General features: G+C 36.4%; 1 protein-coding gene across 3 annotated transcripts in view; it reads left to right on the forward strand.

Annotated features, from left to right (window-relative positions):
* GLMN (glomulin, FKBP associated protein) overlaps positions 1-12,071 on the forward strand; it is a 36,778-nt gene that overhangs the window by 5,470 nt on the left and 19,237 nt on the right. For 2 of the 3 annotated variants that reach the window (XM_070939388.1, XM_070939389.1), the window contains exons 2-8: positions 756-813; positions 1,228-1,353; positions 4,072-4,191; positions 5,126-5,234; positions 6,409-6,655; positions 7,544-7,646; positions 10,648-10,838. In XM_070939388.1, coding sequence (XP_070795489.1) covers positions 778-813; positions 1,228-1,353; positions 4,072-4,191; positions 5,126-5,234; positions 6,409-6,655; positions 7,544-7,646; positions 10,648-10,838 — 932 coding nt within the window. In that variant the 5' untranslated portion in view covers positions 756-777. Of the gene's footprint in view, positions 1-755; positions 814-1,227; positions 1,354-4,050; positions 4,192-5,125; positions 5,235-6,408; positions 6,656-7,543; positions 7,647-10,647; positions 10,839-12,071 lie in introns of all 3 variants that reach the window. The other variant, XM_070939387.1, reaches the window with a different exon arrangement.

The following is a 12,071-nucleotide window of genomic DNA, read 5'->3' on the forward strand; positions in this document are numbered from 1 at the left end:
TTCAAGGTAGAGAACGTACCTAATACTCTTCCTTCCTCCCATTTTGCCCGCCACAATCCACCTGTGAGGTGGATTGGTCTGAGAATAACTAACCCAAAGTCACCCAGCTGCTTTCATCTTATGGGACTCTTAGTCCCATAGGTGATTTTTTCAAGAGGCAACTGGACTTTCTGGTTTTTCTTTGAAGACGTTTCACTTGTCATCCAAGAAGCTTCTTCAGCTCTGTTCCAGCTCAGCAGAAGTTTGCAAAAGATGATCCCATGATCCCGGGACACTACAACCATCATAAATACATGCCAGTTGCCAAGCAACCAAATATTGATCACGTGACCATGGGGATGTTGCATTGGTCATAAGTGTGAAAAATGGTCATAAGTCACTTTTTGCTGTTGTAACTTCAAATGGTCACTAAACGAATGGTTGGAAGTTTAGGGCTACTTGCATGGCTAGGATAGAGACCTAAATAATAACTGATGCTGGAAGCAAGGTATCAGCTGTAGGAACTAGTAAATTATTTAGTATCCTGAATGCTGTGAAAAGTTGTACAGTATCTGAAATCCTGAATATTGTTAAACATAGGCAGAATTAAGCTAAGTGGACCAGTATGCCAACTCTGCATAAAGCTATATCCTTTCTAACATCTTTCTTTCTCCTTGTTAGCTTTTTCATAATTTTCCTTAAGAAAATTCACAGCAACAGGAAGGGAAAGGGAAGGAAACTTGCACTTGTTCACGTCTATTTTTATTTCATGATAGGGTTCTTGAGAAGCAAGAAAAAATGGCAAAAGAACTTCAAGAAATAATACAAAGATGTGTAAGTACTTTATTGCTTGCCAGGTTACCAAGTTTGAAAATAATTGTTTTCATCTTTGAATATAATTAAATCTGATCTTCATTTTTTCAGTTTCTAATTTGGGGCTGCATTATCATTAAACTTGTACAAGGATGGAGATCCTGTGTCTAAATGATCTTGGATTAGACCCTGATATTTATTCATGCTGTTAATAATCTTTGGAGTGCAACTCATTGTGTAGTCTATACTGAATTTTTTTTTAATTTTGTATTACGGTAATAGTTTGAATACAATACTCTGTGTAATTGAAATTATTAAGAGGCTTACATGTTCTTATACATTCTTTAAAAATGTTTGCAATAGTACAATATCAATATCATATGTTTCTGAATACCTTTATATTGTGAATTATAATTAAAAGATATATTCTTTCAGCAATTTCTTGATGAAGAGAATTTTAAAGGGGAAGATTATAATCTTTTTCAAGTTGCTGGACAGAAATGTTTCGAGGAAGGGAATATAGCTGAAGTATTGGAAATAGTACAAAATGAAAAAAATGTGGTGAGTGAAAAATACATTTTGTTTTATGTCTGATTACAAACATGAAAAAATAGGAATTATGTATGGTCTTACTATAAAGCGGAGGCTAAACATCTTAGTATGTTATTTTAATTTGTTTATTCAATTTGGATGCTGCTCAACTCCAACCAAATCTGGTGGCTCACATCAATAAATAACAAAAACAGTGGGATGCCAAACATGAACTGAAGCAAGTACAAATATAACTAGAAAATAATCACAATATGGTAATACAACAACAAGCAAACATACAGGTAGTCCTCCACTTATGACTGTAATTGAGCCTGCAAGGTTGATTATACTTGTGATAGTCATAAAGCAAGTCACCAAGTGACTGCACTTGATTTTACAGCCTTTTTTTGTAGTGGCCATTAAGCTGGGCTGGCTTGAGTTAAATTTTAAATTGATTTTAAATTGGGTTGTTTTAATTTACAGCCAAAATATTTAATTATTTTAAACTGTTTTTTAAATTTTGTATGTTCTGTTTTTTACTTTGGCTGTTCACCGCCCTGAGTCCTATTTGGAGAAGGGCGGTATAGAAATGGAAACAATAATAATAATAATAAGCAAAACACTTTAAAGTGAATGCTATAGTCATCAAATGAACCATTGTTTGCTATGGGGTGTTATTTTGCCAGAAATCTGAAGTAAAGACATAAATCATGGTCATGTGATTTGGGACACTGCCAGCAGCTGTAAATGTGGGCCAGATGCTGAGCGCCCAAGAGGCAGTCACATGACCACAAAGAGGGATGTTGGTACTTCGAATCTGAGTTGTAGGACTCTTTTTCAGGGTAACTTCATATCCGTTGTAAGTCGAGGACTACCTGTAAAACATCATAAACAGGAACCACTCTACTCCAAGACCTGGATGAATAGCCAGTTCTTTGGGGTTTCTGGATTGCCATCGGGCATTTGATTCCCATTCAAAAGGACCAGTGAGAAAGGTTGATGAATGAGTTTGATAAATTTGTTTTTAAGCCAAGGTATATTATCTGTAAGGGGTGCTTGGTGCTCTCTGAACTTAGTTGTTTTCCTGCAGACGTTTTATTACCCAAGCTAGGTAACATCATCAGTTACTGATGATGTTACATACAGTAGTTTTCGGTAATGAAACCTCTGCAGGAAAGCAACCAAACTCAGAGAGCACCAAGGATCCCTCAGTTCAATCCTGAGCTATGAATATTTTCCTTTATATTGTCTTTGTTCCATATGTTTGATAGTAGCATGCATCCAGGATATGTAAGGATTCAGAGTTTTAATGGCATATGGCCATAGCTAACTAAATATCCATAACATGTTTCCTATCTTAGGTTGTTAGGAAAAATATGTCTTATCTTAGGAAAAGTATTTCCTAATATTTGTTAGGAAAAATATTTCATGTGAAAAGGGATAAATACATAATGAAGATTGGATTTGCATACTGTAGTAAGCCATGGTCAATTGAATAAATTGCAGTTGACTGGGTTTGTACGCTAAGCAATAAACCCTTTTTCTATGCAGCTCAGTGGTCAAGTTGACATAACAGGCTATGGCATAAAACAGATTGCAAATCGTAATGAGCTATATAAATTAAGTCTGTGTTTGAATTGATCACAGTACTGTTATGATCTGAACATTTGAACTAAACAGGAACATTCTGTGCTAATAAGTTTATCTATTTTAATTAGCCTTCTATAAAAGAATCCTGTTTGCACCTGGTGCTAAAATCTTAGCTTAATGCCATATGAGCAAATCTGGATTTGTGAAATTCTGCTGACCAACTATAAGTTTATTTGGGAAGGTGCTCTTTAACTGGATTAACATGAGCAGAATGGCAATGCAACAAAGATATTTATTGGCATGAATTGGAATTTGAGACCTTTGGGAAGTAGAAGATGATACACGGGTATTTCTTCAAATTCTTCTAAAATACTATATAAGGTAATGGTAAAGGTTCCCCTCACACATACATGCTAGTCGTTCCCGACTCTAGGGGGCGGTGCTCATTTCCGTTTCTAAGCTGAAGAGCCAGCGCTGTCTGAAGACGTCTCCGTGGTTATGTGGCCGGCATGACTAAACGCCAAAGGTGTACGGAATGCTGTTACCTTCCCAACAAAGGGGGTCCCTATTTTTCTACTTGCATTTTTTAGTGCTTTCGAACTGCTAGGCTGGCAGAAGCTGGGACAAGTAACAGGAGCTCACCCCGTTATGCGGCACTAGGGATTCCAACTGCTGAACTGCTGATCTTTCTATCAACAAGCTCAGTGTCTTAGCCACTGAGACACCGCATCCCTTAAATTACTATTAAAATACTATACTAATAGTATTAAAAATACTATACGTTTCCTTTTTTAGACTATTAAATGCCAAAATAACTGATTTTTTTTAAAAATGTGCATATTTGGGGGTGAGAAGTAGAACTTTTGATTTTAGCATATTCCTCCTAATTTACCACAGGCCTTGAGAACTTGGTGCTTATCGTCAGATATTCTGAACTATCACTTCCAAAATGTTGTTTTCTCAACCTCAGTAATTAGAGCTAATGAGCTCTGCAACATTTGGAGGGCATTAGATCATCTGTCCTTGTAATGGATTTTGGAGAAGCTTCCTGATCAATGATATGTGACGACATAGAACAGTTTGAATGTAGACCACTGTGTTTGCCTTTGATGTCTATTTTTAATTTTTTGTCTGCAGCTGAATTTTTTCACCCTACAGGTTATTATAAAAAATATGGGCTGGAATCTTATAGGACCTCTACTCAGATGTATGCTGAAACAAGGGCAAGATGATGTTGAGAGACAATATTGTATGAAAGTGCTAGACAAGTTGGTAGAAGTAAGTTACAACATTTGTGCTGTAAACTGTTTTGTAGTAGTGTTTTTAAAGATTGTCCTTTGGTTGTGTTTTTTCATGCTGATATAGACAATAGACATTCTCAGATTTGTAGGCAACTGATCAAGAAATGGGTACAGAACTGAAGAAACAGGAACATTTAATGTCCCCATTTCCATAAATATAGTGAAAAGTGTTTTGAGAATATGAATGAATGAAGTGATAGTCAAAAGAATAAGAGCATCGTTTAGGAGTGTCAACCACTTACGCTGCACAATCAGGATTTCTAATAGAATGTAATGTAAATTGGCCAGTCAAAACCTATCATTTGAATTGCTATTGATGCTATTTAAATAGCTAAATAGAATCAATTCTGTTTTCATAGAAGAGAAGTAGAACTGTTTCTGTTTCAGAAAACCTTTAAAGAGCCAGTTTGGTATAGTGGTTAAGGTTCTGGTCTACAGATCAGGAGTCTGTGAATTCTAGTCCACCTTAGGCATGAAAAACTGGGGACTTTGGACCAATAGGAAAAAGAGCATTATGCATGTTCACCATTTTGAGTTACTTAAAAAGTAATAAAAGAGGGATAAAAATCTAATAAATATAAAATGTAATTTCATTTTAATATTTAATTGCTTAGGTCAATAAATATCTTGATTAAAATGGTGACATATATTTTATTTCACCAATTAGTAAGTAAAAAAGTAACTTGTGTAACTATTTTAAATATCATGCAAAATATATCCATGTAAAATATCCTTAACATAGTAAAGATGACCATATGAGATAAAGATGAAAAATGAAGTTTCTTTCAAATCTGCTCGATTCCTAGTGGAATCATGACCAGGTAATTTTCTTGGCAGCAAAAGAAAAGTGGCTTCCCATTGCTTTCCTGCAATCTTAGAAGCTTAGTTCTAGCTTTTCTTCTTTCTTGTAGTTATGCAGTGCAAAAGAGCTTATATTGGGCTTCCTGGAACAGATTGAACAAGCTTCTATGGAACAGACATCCTCAGTTATTTTACTTCTGCTTAAACCTTTGCAAGAAGGTAATAAGTGTCTTACTTTTCAAACTTTGAAATGATAACAGATGGACTGCCAAGTTATTTGCAGCAGAAATACTTGGCAACACGTCCCCTGATAGCTTATCTAGTTGCAGTTAAGTGGTATCACACAAGGTTCTCAAAAGTCTTCCAAGACTGTTGGAAAATACTTAAAGCATCCTTTGTAAGTAACAGGTATTAGATTTTAGTTTCTTAGAATCTGTTCAAGTCCACTTATAGCCGTGATGGTGAACCTATGGCACACATGCCACAGATAGCACACAGAGCCCTCTCTGCGGGCACGCAAGCAGTCGCCCTCGCATGCGCACATGCCTCCCACTGGCCAGCTGATTTTCGGGTCTCTCCCACGCATGTGCGGGGGTGGGGCGCATGCGGGAGACGCATGTGTATGCGTGGGAGGCTGGGGGGTTGCGCACACTTGGGCGGAGGGGTGCATGCGGGGGGGGACGCGGGTGTGTGTGGACCGTTTTGGGCCTACCAGGCCTCCCTGCAGCCCACAAAATGGGGCAGTGGGGTCACATAAGCGCATGCGTGGGGCAGCGGTGGGGTCACACGCACATTGCATTATGGGTGCAGGCATGCAATGACAAAAAGGTTAGCCATCACTGACTTATAGGCAGAAGAAGCAATTGAATCCCACTTAGTCAATTAATCTTTTGAGATGGGTGGAAGGAGAAAGTCCTAGGATGCTGAAAATCTGCCCTTGTACAATATAAGTGAAAATCCTGAAGTGTTTTTTAGAAAATAGTCTAAAATCACTTCTAAATCTCTCCCAATATCCAAGAAGTGATGAACTGTGAGGATGGCAATATATTTAATACTTGCTAAATCATAATCTGATTAATATGAAGCCATGAATTTTCTAAAAATATGGCTAAATATTGGCTGGCCTAATATCTCCTATTTCACGACTTGCTTTAATTACAGTTTGTTGAACAAGACAAACATGGTTTATGTAAAATGAAGCAGAAAACATAGTTCACAGTGTTCAGATGTCACAACAAACTAAACCAAGCAAATCACATTATGACTTGATACCTTTGAAGCTAGCTAATGGTTGTTCTTTTCTTAGATCTGTATGCCAAAAATATCTTGATGTCTAGTACTCAGATAATAAACTTGAATGTTCTCTAACAAGTATTTTGCTTTTTTTTTTTAGCGCTTCTTAAACTTGATACTAAGAAAGCCTATTCAGTGGGGTTGTCACTGTCTACCATTTTGAGCCAACTTTCCCTTCTGCCCATTCCTTACACAAAACAGCAACTGCAAGAAGACCAGCACGGGCTTTGCCAGTGCCTCAATGCTCTAGCACAGTTTGTCAGACCATTAGTCCATGAAATTGTTCACCACATGGAGATCATATCAGGTGGCAATTGCAACGATCTAAAGGAGGAACTACTAGGATTGTAAGTAAGCCACTTTCTTTTGCAGGGGCTATGTAGAGAATCCAGCACCATAGGTTTTACAGCTACTTGTAAAGAAACTGATCTGCAGCAGAAAATGTAGGGTAAAAGCGTTTTGGCTTCTCTTCCACCTTTTTTTTCCTACAATAAATGCTATTCTATTGTAAAAGTGCACAGTCGTCTCAACGACGGACAAGAAATAGTTCTAGAGGACAGGATCATGTTGATCATAGAGTGTGGACATTAAAAAACAGGCCACGTTGCAATCATATCATCATGGCCACAGTCTTAACTTTTTCTACTATACTGTGTAGAAATGCCAGAGGCTGCCTCTTATCCACTACTTTTTTAGCTGGTAAAGAAATCAGTGTAAAACCTAATGTTTGAGTTCATACTTGTACTAAACACAATGCATACTGTTTCACTAATACGTTGCATGAAATTGTTTTGTAAATCATGATTCGTAGTTTAGCACAGGTAAATCAAGGCAATAGGGCATATTAAGCAAAACATCCATTCTTGTCTATTCGTGAACTTGATTTTTGTTACTTTTTTTCTTTTTATTAAAGCTCTTATTACTTTAGTTCTATTGTGAAGTTACAAGCTTCATTTTCATTATAGCTAAAATATACCAGCTATGTCTGAACTTATATTTTGGTAGGAGAGAGGGATTGAGATACTGGTCCACAATGTTTCAACTAGTTTCATATTGATTCTGGGTAATACTAGTAGATTCTGTAAAGAAAAGTTTGAGATTCCGTAACACTTTCATTTTTGCCCATTCCGCTGGTTCTTAGTTCTAAAATACCTCAAATAACAAAGGCCTGTGCTGGCGCTCTTATTATTTAGTGTCTTGACTGATTCTGTGATGTGCTCTATTTTTGTTTTCAGTTGCCTGAAAAGTTTAAAATATCCATTGCTAATGGCAGAGCTTGATCCATTGCCTGAAGAGATGGCAGAGAATCCCCTAAGGCAGTTTGCAGCTGAGATAGTTGTAAGTCCACCTTGGGTGTGTCCTCTTTTTCTGCCCCAGTTGTAAGTGGAGTTAACAGTTATGTGTTAAATGATTTGCAAACTTTGGCTTCCTATCTGTATTTATCAAGATTCATGAACTGTATTCCTGAAAGCAGGGTGATTCAGATAAGGGAACTACAAACAGCCCCTTGAAGTGAAGAAATGTGAAGATAGTACAGATGAATTTCACTTTACCATGTCAAAAGAAGTTCTGATGAGAGTTTGTTCTATGCAGCTTCATTAGTAGTATCCGCTGGAGGGGAATTACAAGCGGTGGGGAATCACAAACACATGGTTATGTCATCTCAAAGATACGAGAGCTCTTGTGTCGTGTATAAATGGCATTATTACATAAGCATGCCATTTGTGCAACGCTAACATTTTTTGCATCCTTGCTTGCTTATACCGCGTATCCTGCTGATCTGATTATGTACTACAGTATAAATTTATCTATGTGCTTTTCATATCAACATGAGCTTATGTGTACAATTGACTTACTGGTACTGCAGCCTATCTGACTCTCTCTCTGTGTTTATGCGCACACACATACACACATATTTACTTCAGCTTAGCTGAATCTGTTCTGAGTAAGCTTTTTAGAATTTCACTAAAAATTCTTCAAATGAAACATTTGCATACACTCAGTGTGTTTAGGGGAGGTAGACATTAAACTCTTCAGTTTGGTTTGAATTCATTCTAAATTTCCTTTCTAAGCCCAGATTTAGCAGGAAATGATGCTTGGATTCATCTCACAACTTACATGTATTTTGCAGATCAGAGACTAAACCAGAATAAAAGATAATTATAATAGGGGGCGCATTGGTTCAGTGGTTTAAAGACACTGAGCTTGTCAGCTGGATAGCTGACAATCTAGTTCAAGACCCGAGCTCCATGCAATAGGATGAACCTTTGTTACTTGCCTCAGCTCCTATATACCTAGCCATTCGAAAGCATGCAAATACAAGTAGATTAATAGATACCACTTTGGCGAGAAGGTAACAGTGTTCTCTGCACCTTTGGTTTATATGGTGGCCATATGACCACAGAAATTGTCTTTGGACAACACTAGCTCCCTTGGCCAAGAAACAGAAATTAGCAACGCACCTTACAGTCAGACACAACTGACAGGGAAACTTTTACCTTTAAAACAAACCATTTATGTTTTAGTATGTTGTATGACCAGTCAAACTATTAAGATAAAATGTGCTGTTGGGTTTTGGTTATTAACCAAACCATTGTGATTTGTTAATAATAATTAACCAATGTTTTTTTAGATAATGTCATAGCCCAGGCAGATTTCTCACTATAAATTCATGAAAATGATGATGATGGAATAAGTAGAACTATGGAGCACAATCTCTTTGTTCTAATAGCTTTGAGGAATGTAACTGAGAACAACAATGTTATCTCCTTTTCAAGAGCTGGTATAGAAGTCTTATGATTTAAATATTAAAATTATTAAAATTAGGGAAGTAAAAAATTAAAGTTCATTTTGTCTTTTTGTAATCAAATGGCCTAAATAAACTTCGCATAGATAAAGACATTTAGCACTGATCTAATCACAAAGAACATCTCCAACATCAGTCTCCTCTAGAACAGTATAGAGAGGGCAGAGATCCAGTGAAGGTTTAAATATCTTTAAATGGGACAAAATGTATATAAATGGAATTTGCACAAAGGCAAAAACTTCTCTTTTAAAATCGGAGGCAATTTTTGGAAACTGATAGACTAATAACACCAGAAAACAAAATACTATAAACACAAATCCAGGTCTAAAATGTTTGTTAGAGATAGTCCTTCCTTAACTTTCTTTTCTTGGCTAATTTTATTTATTAAATTTGTTTGCCACCATCTCTCCACAAGGTGACTCCATAGACTACATCCTTGCAATTCCTGTCTCCATAGATTGCATCCTTCAGCTGAAGTTTCAGAAACAAATTGCTTAAGGTTTTGATGATTCCTGAGAGACATTTAGGTCATATTTCAGTGCTTCCCTCACCTCTTATCCCAGGGAATTTTAATTTTAATAGTAGAGAAAAATAGCTCAGGGATAGACTCTGGATTTCTTGGTGCTGTCTTGAGCTTGGTTGTTTTCTTGCAGACCTTTCATTACCCAACTAGGTAACATCAGTGTGAGTGTGGAATTTGCTGCCTGTTTTGCTCTTGCCACAGTTACAGGCACCCTGTTAGCCTAGAGCCTTCCACTTAAGCAATTACTTTTCTCTGCTTCTCAACTTAGAAAAACCAGCTCATCTTTTTCCTGTCTGCATTATGCATATAGCTTTTCCTCCCCTCCTTTTTCTCCCAGGCATTCTTCTTAAATATTCTCCAAATATTCAGCCCAAAGTTTTTATCCAGAAACGCAGAGTAAAGGATGTTGGGCATGCTCCAGGTTACCTATTTTGGTTTTTTTAAAAAAATGATTGAGAATCTCTCTCACTTCTTTCTCTTTGCTTGCCCTTCTGCAGACATGTACAGTATGAGTTATCACCATAAGAGGGGGATGTTCCTTCACCTCTCTTACTCGGTGAGACTAGATTCCAGTTGAGTGGATTTTGGATCTAGGTAGCTAAAAAAGGGAAGACCATAGATCTATTTCCCTTGTGTCTGTGATTGTATTTGAAGTCGTCATGAACTTCTTGCTCTGGCATCTGAGCTATGGTGTTTGAAGCCTGAGGCTTTTGATTTTCATGCGGCACAAGGTTCCGTGAATGAGAACTTGCACATTTCTACAGTATTATATGCAGTAAAAACTATAAACGTCCTTGAAATATTATATAAAGAGATGAGATATTAAACTAAGGAAGGCACATATATTTTTCTTCTTTATATAGTTTTAGGAGAAGTGAAATTCATGCTTAGACATTATGTCTGGGTGCATTTCAATATGTTTCAGTATTAAGATACTTAGTCATAAAAAGCAGTACTGCATGCTAGTATCTCTTTAATTGCAGCAGGAGATACTCTGTTTCTTTTAACAGAGAATTTTAGCGGATATTAGAGAATTATTTCCACAAGTGCGTTTTCAGCCAATATGTAAACGTGAAAACTGGGATGATGAAGACATATTGGAAATGAACAAGGAACAATCTTCAGATGCTTTAGCATGTCTATCTTACATAGTATTTGTTCAGGACTGCTTCGGTGTTGACTGCCTCCCAATAGTTTTCAAGTAAGTACAACATTGTTCTTATTTTTGTAGGCTTGGAAATTACTATTTGGCTAAATGGTTGAGGCATAGAAGACTCTGTGTTCCAGACTAGCTCAGCAGGGATGCTTGGCAAAAGATCATTCTCATTTGGGGGGGGGGGGGACACACGAAATTAAGGATCAGGTGATGGACGGGCAGACAAGACCTATTTAAGGGAATAACATTTACACCAGGCCCCATAGGCAATTTAGTATATACTTTATTTTAAATATTCAGATTGGTTACCATATTCTTTTCAATAGGGCCTTACTTGTTTGACGCATGATCTTTGAACATTCTTAAGTGCAGTTATATTTTCTCTGAAAAAAACATTAATAAAATGTAGTGGTTGGCATAGAGGTATAACTTTGGTACACCCTGCATATAGTTTTTGAAAGATATTAATTTTAGTAGATTTTTTTAAACTATCCCTCCCTTCCATAAGAGCATAAAGACCTGCATCTGTCAGTTGGCTTGGGGCTCCAATGGAGGGGTATCATATTGATGGATAGTTTAACAATGGATCCCACCCTCCCTTCTCATCATACTCCCACTCTTATCTTTTTACTAGGTTGATTTTTTTATAGTATTGCATACATATGTACGTACATACACACACACACACACACACATATGTATACATAATATAAATGCACAATATACTCATGCATATATAAATATAATATATTTATATTATTAGATAGCAACTTTATATAGTATCTTTTAATATTGTAGCTGGTCAGAGTTATTGTGCAGTAAGGTGGGTGGTTAAATGAATTTTACAAATAAATCCATAACCAATCACACAAATAGTATAAAAATGGTATAATTAGTATTAGTTAAGAAAAAAGGTCATATCTTTAATTTTATTTAAGCTACTGCTAAAGTAGAAGTAATATCCAATCTGAAATATTCAATTCTAGTGAACAAGATATGTCCCTAATGAATCGCCAGATATTAAAATACGACAACACAAAGTACAAATCCTAAATTTTTATCTACTTCTTTAGGAAGTTGTTATCAATTGGCATGGTATTAGACTTATTGTAAAAGTATTCTAATCCGAAAATATTTTCCATACAGTTTTAAATAAAAATAATTATAACTACTGGAAATATAATCAATGTATAGCACTGATTTACATTCAAAATCTGGTCTGCACAATCCTTGAATGTGACAAGATTGTTTTATTAAGTGTCTGAAAGATTACTATAT

The sequence above is a fragment of the Pituophis catenifer genome, unplaced genomic scaffold, assembly GCF_029215685.1.
Source record: "Pituophis catenifer annectens isolate HBS135680 unplaced genomic scaffold, rPitCat1.0.hap2 SCAF_3, whole genome shotgun sequence".
Lineage (NCBI taxonomy): Eukaryota > Metazoa > Chordata > Lepidosauria > Squamata > Colubridae > Pituophis > Pituophis catenifer.